At 45.7% G+C, this 14825-nt stretch overlaps 2 protein-coding genes across 2 annotated transcripts in view; one reads left to right on the top strand and one right to left on the bottom strand.

Annotated features, from left to right (window-relative positions):
- Positions 1–4358, top strand: part of dock5 (dedicator of cytokinesis 5) — a 49723-nt gene extending 45365 nt beyond the window's left edge. The window contains exons 48-52 of the mRNA XM_031570933.1: positions 544–679; positions 1058–1199; positions 1996–2111; positions 2228–4132; positions 4180–4358. Coding sequence (XP_031426793.1) covers positions 544–679; positions 1058–1199; positions 1996–2111; positions 2228–2329 — 496 coding nt within the window. The 3' untranslated portion in view covers positions 2330–4132; positions 4180–4358. The remainder of the gene's footprint in view (positions 1–543; positions 680–1057; positions 1200–1995; positions 2112–2227; positions 4133–4179) is intronic.
- A 1141-nt stretch (positions 4359–5499) lies between these two features.
- Positions 5500–7260, bottom strand: LOC105904064. The gene is given in 2 exon segments (XM_042708151.1): positions 5500–7176; positions 7179–7260. Coding segments are annotated over 2 exon segments (972 nt in total). The 3' UTR covers positions 5500–6286.
- Positions 7261–14825: the final 7565 nt, after the last annotated feature.

The following is a 14825-nucleotide window of genomic DNA, read 5'->3' as shown; positions in this document are numbered from 1 at the left end:
TTCTTTTCTCTTCTCTCTTCCCTCTTCTCTCCCCCATCTCCTCCCCCTCTCCTCTCTTCTCCTCTCCCACTACCCCTCTTCTTTCTCTCACATGACAAATAGAATATGCTGATCATAAACAGGTTATAGAGGGATAGAGTTGGAGGTGATTGACAAGTGGGTTTTAATGAAATGCTTTAAGCTGTTTCAGTTGGAGCTTTTAATGTTTTATGTGTTTAAGTGGTGTAATTGGGCCGTCCCTCTCTACCTTCAAGAAGCTTTTGAAGACCCAACTCTTCAGAGAGCACCTCCCTTCCTAAACTGGCACTTCGACTAGCACTTAACTTGCACTTACAGCAGTTACATTCCTGCACTTCTTTTTCTTTTCTATTTCGTTTTTTTTTATTTCTTATGTAAAGTAGTATGTATTGTTACACCAGGGTTCTAATGCTCGTAGCTTGACTGCTCTCTCCCTTGTACGTCGCTTTGGACAAAAGCGTCTGCTAAATGACTAAATGTAATTGTATGAGAAGGGAGTGTTAAATCTTTCCGTCTCTCCCCCAGCTCTCTGCTGTCCTCTGACCGGCGTGCGTCCACTGTGTCCCGGGGTGAGGAGGACACTCGCATCAGCAGGAGGAACAGGAAGGAGTGGAGCGTCAGCAAATCACAGGTGCTGCTGGAGCGGCCCGACGCAGACCAGGTGCCTGAACACGCCCCCACACACCACCTGAACACGCCCACACACAACATGAACACACCCACACACCACATGAACACACCCACACATCACTGAGCACGCCCACACGTCACATAGGCACGCCCACACACACACACACACACACAAATCCCCCAGCGCCTCCGGAGTAGCCAAGGTTTTTTGGTAAATGATTACTCGATTGCTAAAATGATCCACTCATGCAACCACTTGTTGGTATAATGGTATGTGTTTGTTAATGTATTTGTTTTATTGTGTTTGTGTGTGTGTGCGCATGCGCACGTGTGTGCATGTGTGTGCGTGTGTGCGTGTGTGTGTGCGTGCATGTGTGTGCGTGCGTGTGTGTGCGTGTGTCTCCTCCAGACCCCTCCAGAGAAGCAGCAGAGGCCTAAGAGTCTGCAGCTGGGGGATCGGAGACTGACGCTGTCACTCTTCCAGGGAGACTCCTCCCACCTCAGTCCACTGAGCCCCTTACCCCCCTCTCCATACACACCACGCAGCTCCAGTACGTACACACACACACACACGTGTTCAGTATGGACATACACTCACACACACATACACACAAACACACATCTTCAGTTTGGACATACACTCATACACACAAACACACACACACGTCTTCAGTATGGACATACACTTTACACACAAACACACACACACACACACACACACACACACACACACCTTCAGTATGGACATACACTCTTACACACACACACACACACCATGGAGCTCCAGTACACACACACAAGCTCTAGTATACACATACGGACCATGCAGCTCCAGTACGTACACACACACACACACTCACTCACACACACACACACACACGCACAGTCCATGAAATGAATGAGTTGCCAGGGTAACCATGCTTAGCTCTGCGCCCCTAGCTGACTGTGGTGTTGGCATTCACACATGAGTTTGGTGTGTGTGTGTGTGAGAGCTGGACAGGACAAGAGTTCAGTGCCATATAAGCATACTTGACATAAACATACACGAGAACCACATCAGAGAGAAACATCCCGCTTTGAGCTGAAATGGCACAAAACATTAACAAATTAAAAACATGAACATTACATTAAAAATCATTAAGTATGTGAACATAGTCTCAAACAATCATGCAAACACAAGTATGCACATCTACGCATGCACGCACAGACACGCACACACACACACCACCCTCACCATACACACACACGCGCGCACACGTTGATTATGCGTGTGTGTGTGTTCTCGTGTGTGTGTGTGTGTGTGTGTGTGTTCTCGTGTGTGTGTGTGTGTGTGTGTTCTTCATGCAGGCTTCACTTGTCTGCCAGATGGGGGAGATTTTTCTACAGACACTCCGGGCACACCGCCCCCTATGCCTCCCAAGAAGCACCCCCACGACACAGACTTCACTCACAACACTGCAGAGGTGAGAACACACACACACACACACACACACCCCCACACACACTTTTACACTTACACACACACACACACACACATTTACACAGTCTCTCTCTGATGTGTGTCTCTCCCTCTCTCTAGTTTACTCCCCCTTTACCGATGAAGGTGGACGGCAAACCCCCTCCTCCCCCTCCCAAAACCCGCAAGTCTATGTTCCCCTCTTACGAGCACAGCCTCCAGTGATCACCCACCAATCGGCGCTCTGGATGCTGCTACCCCCTACTGGCCTGGAGGCCTTACTGCACCTTCCCTGCTATTGAGTGTCACTCGGGGCAAAAGCCAGCATCTGCAACCTTCTGCCCACCCCACCGGGGGCACCTCTGGAGACTTCGCCCACATAGTGCAGACTGTGTGTATACCACGGAGAAAAAGAAGAGTGACACACACCCATCCCTCCGCCAGCCATCAGCGCCTCACTGAGGTCACGGGGAGGCTACGCCATTCCACTTTTTATTCCAGTTAATCAGGAGATTTTCTACCTTCATATTTTTGTAATCATAAATTGCTATATTGTATATATTGTTGTGTACTATTCTTGTACTACTGGGTGCGGGTTTATTAGCCGCTGTATGTTGGTGTGCAGCTTCTGGTGAAAGGTTAGGGTTAGGGCTTCTGGTGAAAGGTTAGGGTTAGGGCTTCTGGTGAAAGGTTAGGGTTAGGGCTTCTGGTGTAGGGTTAGGGTTAGATGCAGGTCATTTTGTTCACTGGACACCTGCTTCTTTTTAGTCTTTTTAAGGGGAAATTTACTTGAAAAGGGGACGATGGCCATGAAACATTATATGCAACATTTTATTGAATTTCCAGTAAACCTCCTGTGGCACTTTAGTTCCTGCGGGTTTAAAAGAGAAGCCTGCCTCTGCGGACTCCAGCGTCATCGTCAGCTTGGTGTGTGTTTGTGTGTGTGTGTGTGTTTGTGTGTGTGTGTGTGTGTGTGTGTGTGTGTGTGTGTGTTTTTGTTGTGGACTGACTGATTGGGCTGAGTGATGATATATAGTGAGTTATGGCTTTTGAGACATGTCCACACAGCACACACTAAACCAGCATCCCACACACACACACACACACGCACTAGGCCAGCATGACGTGAGCATGATGACAGCTGTGGTGTTTTAGGTGCCTTTGGTTTCGCTTTCCTCCACTGTACTGAAAGCAGCACTGGAGCCTATTTATGTTCACATGTTTCTGCCTTTCTGCATTTTAACAACAAAGAGATCAAGCGGTTTTTTTTTTGACAAGTTTGAGGTACAGTTCTTCTGACTTGCATTTCACTGGTTAGCTACAGCTAATGCTAAAGCTTACAGTATTCAGTCAGTCATACTGCATTTCAGTGATTAGCTACAGCTAATGCTAAAGCTTACAGTATTCAGTCAGCCATACTGCATTTCAGTGATTAGCTACAGCTAATGCTAAATCTTACAGTTTTCAGTCAGCCATACTGCATTTCAGTGATTAGCTACAGCTAATGCTAAATCTTACAGTATTCAGTCAGCCATACTGCATTTCAGTGATTAGCTACAGCTAATGCTAAATCTTACAGTTTTCAGTCAGCCATACTGCATTTCAGTGATTAGCTACAGCTAATGCTAAATCTTACAGTTTTCCGTCAGCCATACTGATAAAACTGTATGGTATGTTAAAACTGGATAGCTACAGCTAATGCTAAAGCTTACAGTTTTCAGTCTGCCATACTGGGTTTCACTGCATTAGAGAGTGTTAGCTACAACTTTCAGTCAGCCATACTGAGTTTCCTCCTGGACTCGTCCTCCTATTTCAAAGCCTTGGTTTCAGTGGCACACAGCGTTGTTTCAGGATGGAGTATTTTTAGACCCTTTCTAGTTACTACAGGTGGGCTCAGAATCTTTATACACATCAGTTGCGAATTTGTTCAGTCAAAGCAAAACAAACTTAGTAGAAACATAAAGAACTAATGGTATGACAGGTAATAATGAACTCTAGTAGAAACCTAAAGAACTAATGGTACGACAGGTAATAAAGAACTCTAGTAGAAACCTAAAGAACTAATGGTACGACAGGTAATAATGAAAAATGATGAATAAAAGGGAACCTATTCTGAGTCTGTTTTTTCTTTGCGATGTTCTATCAGGTAAATGTTTGTGTGTATGAGTGAGATTGTGTCAGACAGAATATTTTTTATAAACACGAATGGTCACCCAAACAAATGCAAATTAAAGATTTATCTGAGACATGAAAACTTTCAGTCGATTGTATTCTGTTTTTCAGCACTGTTTTGCCAAAGGGGTCTGCATTAGAGAGTGTCTCCTAGCCAAAGGGGTCTGCATTAGAGAGTGTCTGCTAGCCAAAGGGGTCTGTATTAGAGAGTGTCTGCTAGCCAAAGGGGTCTGTGTTAGACAGTGTCTCCTAGCCAAAGGGTCTGTATTAGGGAGCATTTCCTAGCCAAAGGGGTCTGCATTAGTGAGTGTCTCCTAGCCAAAGGGGTTTGCATTAGAGAGTGTCTGCTAGCCAAATGGGTCTGTGTTAGGGAGTGTCTGCTAGCCAAAGGGGTCTGCATTAGGGAGTGTCTGCTAGCCAAAGGGGTTTGCGTTAAAGGGAGTTTCCTAGCTTTGCTGTATAGAAACTCTTCAGATAGCCCGATTCAGATGAATGGCACTTTATGTAGTGAAATGAGGACTCGTGACTTTCCTGTGTGTGTGTGTGTCTATACATTGTTTCTGTCTTTTATGTAACATGCGTTGTCAAGGAGACGACCCTGGCAGTTCTATGCATAGATATATATAAAGACTAGATGTCTCGTCCGCGTTGCCGGCCAACGGAGTCGAACGTCCGCACATGGCGGCCATCTTGCCCCGGTCAGTTCGCTCACCCATAACATCGTGTTGGTATTGGTATGTACTTTTAAATAACCATAACTGCTCAATTTTCAAACCGATTTTAAACGGGTTGGTTTGTTATAACGTCAGAGATGTAGTTATGACACTGCATACTTATGAATAATTATGTTATTTTCTTAAAAATATCCAAAAAGCATCCGAATTATAACCACGTTAATAACGTTTGTAAGAAACCAAACCATTTGTAAATCTGTTGAAAATTTAGCAAGTTATGGTTATTTAAAAAGTACATACCAATACCAACACAATGTTATGGGTGAGCAAACTGACCAGGGCAAGATGGCCGCCATGTGCGGACGTTCGACTCCGTTGGACGAGACATCTAGCCTTTATATATATCTATGGTTCTATGGTTCTGATCTAGCTGTGCTGTTCTTTCAGAAGTTCCCCTACGAGCGTTTGATGCTGATGTTTCACCTGTGGCTGAGAGGCCATGTCAGGGCTCAGTCTTTGTCATGGCATCTCCGTTCAGCCCCTTGAACATGTTGAGTGTAAAGTTGCTGTGGTTTTGACTGGTGCTGCTTAAGTCTTTGTGTCAACCTTGAGTTCAGAGAGAAGCAACTCAGGTCAGAAAATACAACTACAATAAAAGTAAATAGGAATCCAATACAAAATCAGCCATTTACAGATAATTATTTATAAACTCAACTAGACATGGACCATTTATAGATTTACAGGTAACGATTTATAAACTCAACTACACATGGAGCATTTACAGATAATGATTGATAAACTCAACTAGACACGGACCATTTACAGATTGTTGATGTTGATGTTGTAAACTGAATATGAATGATACAGAAAATGAAAGGTCTAACCCTAACCGTAACCCTCGAGGACATCACGAGGATCAGTGTGTTGCTTTATCGCCATGAATTGAAGAGGAATGAAATATATCCATGGTCTCTAAAAAATGAATGAAATATGTCCATGGGCTCTAAAAATGAATGAAATATGTCCATGGCTTCTGAAAATCCACATCAACTCTATTCCAGCGTCTTCATGCAGTTCTGAGTTATGTGGTAAACCGGCCCAGGTGCAGAATGTCTAGTCAGAGTGTCTTACAGTGGTATTGGAAGTGAAATAAATGAAACAAGCCATGATTGACTTTCTAAGGTGAGTATTGATCATTATGAGTAGGGTAACTATTGATCATTATGAGTAAGGTAAGAATTGATCATTATGAGTAAGGTAAGATTGATCATTATGAGTGAGGTTGATCATTATGAGCCTCGGATGTAAGCTGAGCGTTCCTTATCAGGAATGACCATTAATGAGTTGGAGCACTGCTGACGTCTGCCTTCTTCTCTGGGACCTTCAGACAGGTGAGGCAGGGGTACCTGTCCATGGTGAGGTTGTAGAGGTGGAGCAGCTCCTTCCAGAAACTCTCCTTCCCGTAAACGAGTGCCAGGCCGCAGATGGCCGTGTAGAGGGAGGAGAAGAAGACGGTGAGGAACAGCATGTTCTCCCCCTGCTGGGAGATCATGTAGTGGGAGTACAGCTCCACGACCAGGAAGACCAGGTAGACCAGCGCCAGAGCCAGACTCATGCGGATCACCCGCATCTCGGAGCCCAGTTTGGGCCCGTGGGAGCTGTTGGTGCTGGCCTTCATGTGGCGCAGGTGGATGGCCAGGTGCACGGAGATGGAGATGCTGCCCTTGAGCATGATGACCCCAGGGAGGATGTCGCAGACGATCAGGTAGACGATCACGTAGGTGTGGCTCGACACGTGCGGCGCAAGGATCGAGCCACACTCCGTGACCCAGGTGGCATTGTGGCTGTCGTGCCCCATGAAGGCCAGCAGGGGGCAGCATAAGCAGAGGCTGCAGATGGGGATGAGCAGGAGGGCAGGACGCACGTGGCGGAGGATGAGCTCCTGGATGCGCGTGTAGCAGTGGATGGGCTCCATCACCAGCTTGGTGGCGTAGTAGAAGATGAGGAAGGCGGTGTTCCACAGCACGGAGAAGCGCAGACTGAGCAGCAGCACCTCCAGCACCGGGTAGATCCGGCCCAGCAGGCACCGCGGGTCCATCACGTCCAGACTCATCCAGAGCACGGCCACGGCCTGCTGCAGCACGCTCTGCAGGGAGAGCGCGCTGGTGATGATCTCGCACGGCGTCCAGTGGTGGCTGCTCCGCACGCGCCGCACGCTCAGCAGACGATGTAGACGTGGAAGAAGACGGTGACGACCGCCACGCAGCCCGTCAGGCACCACACACCCATCCGGTGCGCCCGTGTCAGCATGCTGTGTACTGTGTGTGTGTGTGTGTGTGTGTGTGTCTGTGTCTGTGTGTCTGTGTGTGTGTGTGTCTGTGTGTCTGTGTGTGTCAGTCAGATGCCAAACGGGTCCCAAACTCTAAAGGCAGCACATTACGGCCACGCGTCTGCTGTTCCATAAGCAGCTCACGTCAGTCCTTTTAAAGTAAAAAAAAAAAAAACATGTTTTTATGAACATAAGATTTGCCTGGAAATAATGTTTTTGTCAATTTACTCTGATATTTACCTTAAGTTTAGATCTTCCTCTCATCTTCAAAGAAATACACGCACCTTTTAAAAGCGAGCCCCAGTCAGGAGATGGCAGGTGATGCCCAGGTGATGCCCAAGTGATGCCCAGGCGGCCTGCCTGTCTGTCGGATTTATACGCTGGGGAGGGCGATCACACACAGGGGTGTGGGGGTGGAGACATTTCTGCCCTGTGCAGCTTGGCTTGCCACAGTTTACCCATCATGCAACACCCAACGCAGATCCAGCTGGTATTCAAATGGGCTTCCTGATGGCTTTTAGCTGGCACACACCCAAACACACACACACACTCTCTCTCACACACACACACACACACACACACACACACACACACACACACTCACACACAACAGTGGATTTCCATGTGGCTCTGTGGCTAAATGAGGTTGACCTCGGATGTGTGTTTCCTGCCCATATGTGCTGATTAGGAGGTTAGTGCTCACGGCCCAGTACAGCTGCCTCTCAGCAGAGAAATGCACTTTGGCACAATACAGGTACATCATATAATACATCACACAATACAGGTACATCATATAATACAGCCAGAGTTCCAAGGACAGAGCCACAATACCCACTGACACACATCACACACACACACACACACACACACACACACACGCACACCCTGTGTCTGAGGCTGCTGAACTCATCTCATCTCATCCCCTGTGTGAGACATGAATCCCCTGAGCAAGGCTGTCCCTCGCTGGCCCGGTGCAGCTGAGTCCCCTGAGCGAGGCCGTTCCCCTGAGTGCGTTGTCCCTCACTGGCCCTGTGCAGCCAGGTGACAGGCGACCTTTAGCTCCGCTCCATCTCTGAGTGCTGTGTCTGCAGAGCCACGTTCAAATCTTCTCCTACGGCTCACACTGCAGGATACACACCCACTTTTAGGAGCACACTTTCTTTAAACTGCTTACACTCACATGTTTACATGTCACACAATTTCTGAAACCTGTCACTCAAACAGCGACATCTGTGAAACTATGAACTAATCTCACTTTTTGCAGTTTTGTGAATTGTGTGTCTCAGGAAATGTGAGCAAGCAGTTGTTAAAAAAAGACTGTTAACAGCTGGTGTCTCCAACCCCACTTCTATTCTCAGCCACAGGTTTGGCAGCAGATCTTTCCCTCAGGTGTTGATCACATGACCTTGGCCTGACGTATTTCACTCATATGGTATCTGAACTCAAACATCCATGTTGCTGATGCAGGAGGTGAGATGGTTTCTCCTAAAGACGCAAACACCACCGTCATGTTGAAACTCATCCAGGTAATCACCGCAGCCCAGGGAGTCTTTGGTCACTCAGCGTGTGTGAGCACACCTACTTAAAAGGCATCAGACATTTGAAAAACGTGTTTGTGCAGAGCAGAGCATGACGGGTGTTTGTGCAGAACAGAGCATGACAGGGGTGTTTGTGCAGAACAGAGCATGACAGGGGTGTTTGTGCATAGCGTGACAGGGATGGTTTCATCACGTTGTAAATAGAAAGAGACGCATGAAAGCAGATGAGAGGACAGGAGGCGCATAGAACAGGAGGAGCAGAGGACGGGAGGCGCAGAGGACGGGAGGCGCAGAGGACGGGAGGAGGATGGCACTCAGGGAGGCACTCAGGGAGGGGAGAGAAGCTTTCAACAGGCGACCCTGAGCGGGAGAAAGCAGAGAATGCAGGAGGCTCTCGGGGACTGAGAGCAGTGAGTTATGGCCATGGAGTCTCACAGAGAGAGAGAGAGAGAGAGAGAGAGGGAGAGAGAGAGATGGTATGACACAGAACCAGAGAGAGAGAGAGATGGTATGACACAGAACCAGAGAGAGAGAGAGAGAGATGGTATGACACAGAACCAGAGAGAGAGAGAGAGAGATGGTATGACACAGAACCAGAGAGAGAGAGAGATGGTATGACACAGAACCAGAGAGAGAGAGAGAGAGATGGTATGACACAGAACCAGAGAGAGAGAGAGAGAGATGGTATGACACAGAACCAGAGAGAGAGAGAGAGAGATGGTATGACACAGAACCAGAGAGAGAGAGAGAGAGATGGTATGACACAGAACCAGGGAGAGAGAGGGAGAGAGAGATGGTATGACACAGACCCAGAGAGAGAGAGAGATGGTATGACACAGAACCAGAGAGAGAGAGAGAGAGATGGTATGACACAGAACCAGAGAGAGAGAGAGAGAGAGAGATGGTATGACACAGAACCAGAGAGAGAGAGAGAGAGATGGTATGACACAGACTCAGAGAGAGTGATATGTAGAGAGATGGATTAGCATTCCCAGTCATGTGCCTGACCTCTGACCTTGGGTTAGACTAAACTCACACATTCAGCATCCGTCCATGTCTCCTTCAGCATTAGGACCCATCTGGTCCATGTCTCATTCAGCATCAGGACCCATCTGGTCCATGTCTCCTTCAGCAAGGCTTCATGCCCATGTGTTATTGGCCACAGGAAATAATCAGTCACTACTGATCAGTCACTACTGAAAGCTAGACATTTCAAATGAATTTAAACACTTATTCTTTTGTCTTTTGTCAGAAGAAACATGCTTTTGCGTTGAGGACAGTGGGAACAAGCTTCAGTGTATGAGAACACTTCAGATATGAGGACACACGTCTCAGGGACTGTGGAGTAACCAGAGGAGCCCTGGGAGGGTTATGTGAGCGTTGGAGCAAACGTCCGGGGCGACAGCAGGGTCTGAAATTCATAGATGTTCAGTGTTAACACTCTTAAGGATGCACTCATGTTCATAGATGTTCAGTGTTAACACTCTTAAGGATGCACTCATGTTCATAGATGTTCAGTGTTAACACTCTTAATTATGCACTCATGTTCATATCAGTGTTAACACTCTTAATGATGCACTCATGTTCATAGATGTTCAGTGTTAGCACTCTTAATTATGCACTCATGTTCATATCAGTGTTAACACTCTTAATGATGCACTCATGTTCATAGGTGTTCAGTGTTAACACTCTTAATGATGCACTCATGTTCATAGATGTTCAGTGTTAACACTCTTAATTATGCACTCATGTTCATATCAGTGTTAACACTCTTAATGATGCACTCATGTTCATAGATGTTCAGTGTTAACACTCTTAATTATGCACTCATGTTCATATCAGTGTTAACACTCTTAATGATGCACTCATGTTCATAGATGTTCAGTGTTAACACTCTTAATTATGCACTCATGTTCATATCAGTGTTAACACTCTTAATGATGCACTCATGTTCATAGATGTTCAGTGTTAACACTCTTAATTATGCGCTCATGTTCATAGTTGTTCAGTGTTAAGTACCCGCTCATGTTCATAGATGTTCAGTGTTAACACTCTTAATTATGCACTCATGTTCATATCAGTGTTAACACTCTTAAGGATGCACTCATGTTCATAGATGTTCAGTGTTAACACTCTTAATTATGCACTCATGTTCATATCAGTGTTAACACTCTTAATTATGCACTCATGTTCATAGATGTTCAGTGTTAACACTCTTAATGATGCACTCATGTTCATATCAGTGTTAACACTCTTAATGATGCACTCATGTTCATAGATGTTCAGTGTTAACACTCTTAATGATGCACTTGTGTTCATAGATGTTCAGTGTTAACACTCTTAATGATGCACTCATGTTCATAGATGTTCAGTGTTAACACTCTTAATTATGCACTCATGTTCATAGATGTTCAGTGTTAACACTCTTAAGGATGCACTCATGTTCATAGATGTTCAGTGTTAACACTCTTAAGGATGCACTCATGTTCATAGATGTTCAGTGTTAACACTCTTAACTACCCGCTCATGTTCATAGATGTTATATAAGCAAGCTCCTTGCCCCAGATTCACCATGCATGTATTGTACAAGTGGGATTCTTAAATGTTTTTTTACAGGCTTTTTCCATGTGGGCTATCTGAAGGATTCTGTATCGACTGACGGGCTATTCACAGGGGTCCCAGTGCTATGGCCTGGAGATCTTTAGTTCTGAGTCTTTCATGTCTTTTAGGGAAGCTGTTACATCCAGCTCTGACGTGTGTGAGCTGTTTTATGTATTTTAGAGGAAGTTGTGTGTGTGTGTGTGTGTGTGTGATGGTGTGTGTGTGTGTGCGTGTGTGTGTTTGTGTGTGTTTGTGATGGCATGATGGTGTGTGGCAGAGGTGTGTGTGCTTGCATATGTACATGTGTGTGTGATGGCATGATGATGATGTGTGTGTGATGGCAAGATGATAATGATGATTTGTGTGTGTGTGTGATGGCAAGGTGATGATGATGATGTGTCTGTGTGTGTGATGGCAAGATGATGATGATGATGTGTGTGTGTGTGTGATGGCAATATAGTGTGTATGTCTGTGTGTGTGATGGCATGATGATGATGTGTGTGTGTGTGTGTGTTTATGTCTGTGTGTGTGATGGCATGATGATGATGATGTGTGTGTGTGATGGCATGATGGTGTATGTGTGTTTGTGTGTGTGATGGTAGTATGATGATGGTGATGTGTGTGTGAGATATTATAACGGTGTGTGTGATGGCATAATGGTGTGTGTGTGTTATGTGTGTGTGTGTGTCCTGGTATAATAGTGTGTGTGCTGGTATAATGGTGTATCTGTATGTGATGATATAACAGTCTCTCTGTGTAATGACAGTGTGTGTGTGTGTGTTCGTGTGTGTGTAATGGCATAATGGTGTGTCTGTATGTGATGACATAATGATGAGTGTGCGTGTGTGTGTGTGTGTGTGAGAGAGAGAGAGAGAGAGAGAGAGAGAGAGAGAGACAGAGAGAGAGAGAGAGAGTGTAATGATGTGTTGGGGTTTCATGGTTCTGTCTCCTCCTGCCCAGCACTGCTGATCTCATTTGAATGGGGAGGAAACGCGCTGGTGGAGTCTCATCCGGGTGTGGTTTGACTGACGTAGTCTGTGCTTTAGATCTCAACAGGCAGGTTGTTTACGTAGACTCTGGGGGGCGTAGTGTGTGTGTGTGCACAGAGAGAGGTAAACACACAGGGTGTGTGTCTCTGAAAGCAGAACTGACACACACACACACTGTGTACAAAACTACTACTACTCTATGCAGCTCAGTGTGGATTACTGCTATGGATACCAATTAGCAGACAAACCCATTACCATACCTGTAATGCTATTTATGTAATGATTATGGTTTGATTTAGGGGTGTACATGTCTCCCTGATGAGACAAACCACTATCTAGATATATGGGCTACGATACGCTTCACAGACGACACATTGTAATACACAACGACTCAGTGCAATGTGACATGACGCAATGCGATACAGTGCAATTTGATACAGTTCTTAACCGTTGTAATATATCATGTGACACAACACTAATGTTACTCTCTGTGTATTAGCAAACGAGAGGCGTGCATTATTATTATTATTAAGTGACATGACTTGTAACGTTAGATCAGCTAGTCTTCTGCAGCAGATTAGTTTAAAGTAGAATTAGCAGCAAAGCTTTAACCAACCGATTCGTAACTTCAGAATCGGGCCATCAAACGTTTACATTTAGATCAAGCCAGGGGTCCACGTACTGATGTAACGTTGAACATTAAAACTGGTTTCAGATTCGTATGGGTGAATTGTTACACTCCTAGTATGATTGAATCCATTTTATACCCGTAATGTAATTTATGTAATGGTTATGGTATGATTAAATCAATTTTATCCATTGTATGTGTGTGTGACAGTGTGTGTGACGGTGTGAGGGTGTGTGTGCATTCCGTATTTGCTTGTGTGTGTACTTATATGTGTGAGGGTGTGTGTGCTTGCGTATGTGTGTGTGTGTGTGTGTGTGTTTGAGGGTATTTGTGCTTGCTTATGTGCTCGTGTGTGTGTGTGTGTGTGTGGTGTGTGTGTGTGTGTGTGTGTGTGTGTGTGTGTGTGTGTGCGCGCACAGCACATAAAGAGTGTCGGCCGAGATTGATGACTGACAGAATTATTTAAAAACTAATATCTTAAAATTCAGTCAAGAAAAGCCTTCCATAAATCTCAGCAGGCTTTCTGCGCCTGTGTGTGTGTGCGTGTGCGTGTGTGTGTGTGTGTGTGTGTGTGTGTGTGTCTCAGCAGGCTTTCTGCATCTCTGTGTGTGTGTGTGTGTGTCTCAGCAGGCTTTCTGCATCTGTAAAATTGCCTCCTGTGCAGTTAGGATAAATGTGTGGTATAAAACCAGCAGGCAGAAAAGAACTTCACTACATGCCTTCAGCAGCGGGGTCTGCCTACATGCCAGACTACACACAATGGCATTTGAACAGGTTCCGTCCTAAAACAACAACAACACAGTTATTGACCATCTGTACGACATACCAGACCAAATGTACCATATACCTTATGGACCCTGCACCAGATGGTTTTCTTATGCACCCTGCCCAACTCACCACTCACTCCCACAAACTGCTGTATTTCCACGGAAACTGCAAGCCTGTGGCTATGCTACAACACACACCACTCCTTCAGTTCCATCCTCTGTGTGTGTGTGTGTGTTTGGTAGGAAACTGCAGTTGTACTGATCCTCTATGTGTGTGTGTGTGTGTGTGTGTGTGAGGTAGGAGTAAAATCAAAATGCCTTTCCTTGTCTAGCTGCTAAGGTGAGGTGTTTCTTCAGGATATGCAGCGCCCTACCGTGTGACCTGAACTCTGACCTATCAGAGGGTCCCTGTAGTCAGTGCGCAGGACTTCCTGTCTGTTCTGGACCTCCTGCAGGGGCCCAGAGGAGAGGCGGTAGATGATGTGTTTGAACTGAAGTCTGTAGCTTTTACTGGAGGCTTCAGGCACTGCTAGGTGGTGCTAGTGCACAATGGTAGCACAGGCATTGTCACTGTAAGCCCCAGATTTGTGACAGCAGAGATTTGAGCGGATGCAAAGTCTGAGCTTGTGGCACTGTGTGATTTGTGAATAACAGGTGGCCAGCCCAGATTTCACTGTCTGATTCAGTCCAGACGCACGCCCGCCCGCAGTCAGCGTCATAACACACGCGCAGGCTTCAGTGCAGGAAACCGTCACAGTTCATTCCCAGTGGACTTCACTTAATCTTCCGCAGATAAGACTTAAACTCTCGTCTTTGTACTCGCAAGTCCCAAAATGAAACTTTTCAAAAGATGAGCATGAACAATCTGTAAGGATTTATGTCAACCGCTACTGTAGGCAAAGTTTGAGGCAAGAGTCATAAAGTCATATAAAGTGATATGTCATAGTTTGGAGTTATAAAGAAATATAAAGTTTGGAGTTATACAGTCATATAACGTGTGCAGCAAGCATGACAAGAACATTA

Source organism: Clupea harengus, chromosome 7 (genome assembly GCF_900700415.2).
Source record: "Clupea harengus chromosome 7, Ch_v2.0.2, whole genome shotgun sequence".
In the NCBI taxonomy this organism is placed as follows: domain Eukaryota; kingdom Metazoa; phylum Chordata; class Actinopteri; order Clupeiformes; family Clupeidae; genus Clupea; species Clupea harengus.
The sequence above is the reverse complement of the archived record's forward strand: the minus strand, read 5'-3'. Positions and strand labels throughout refer to the sequence as shown.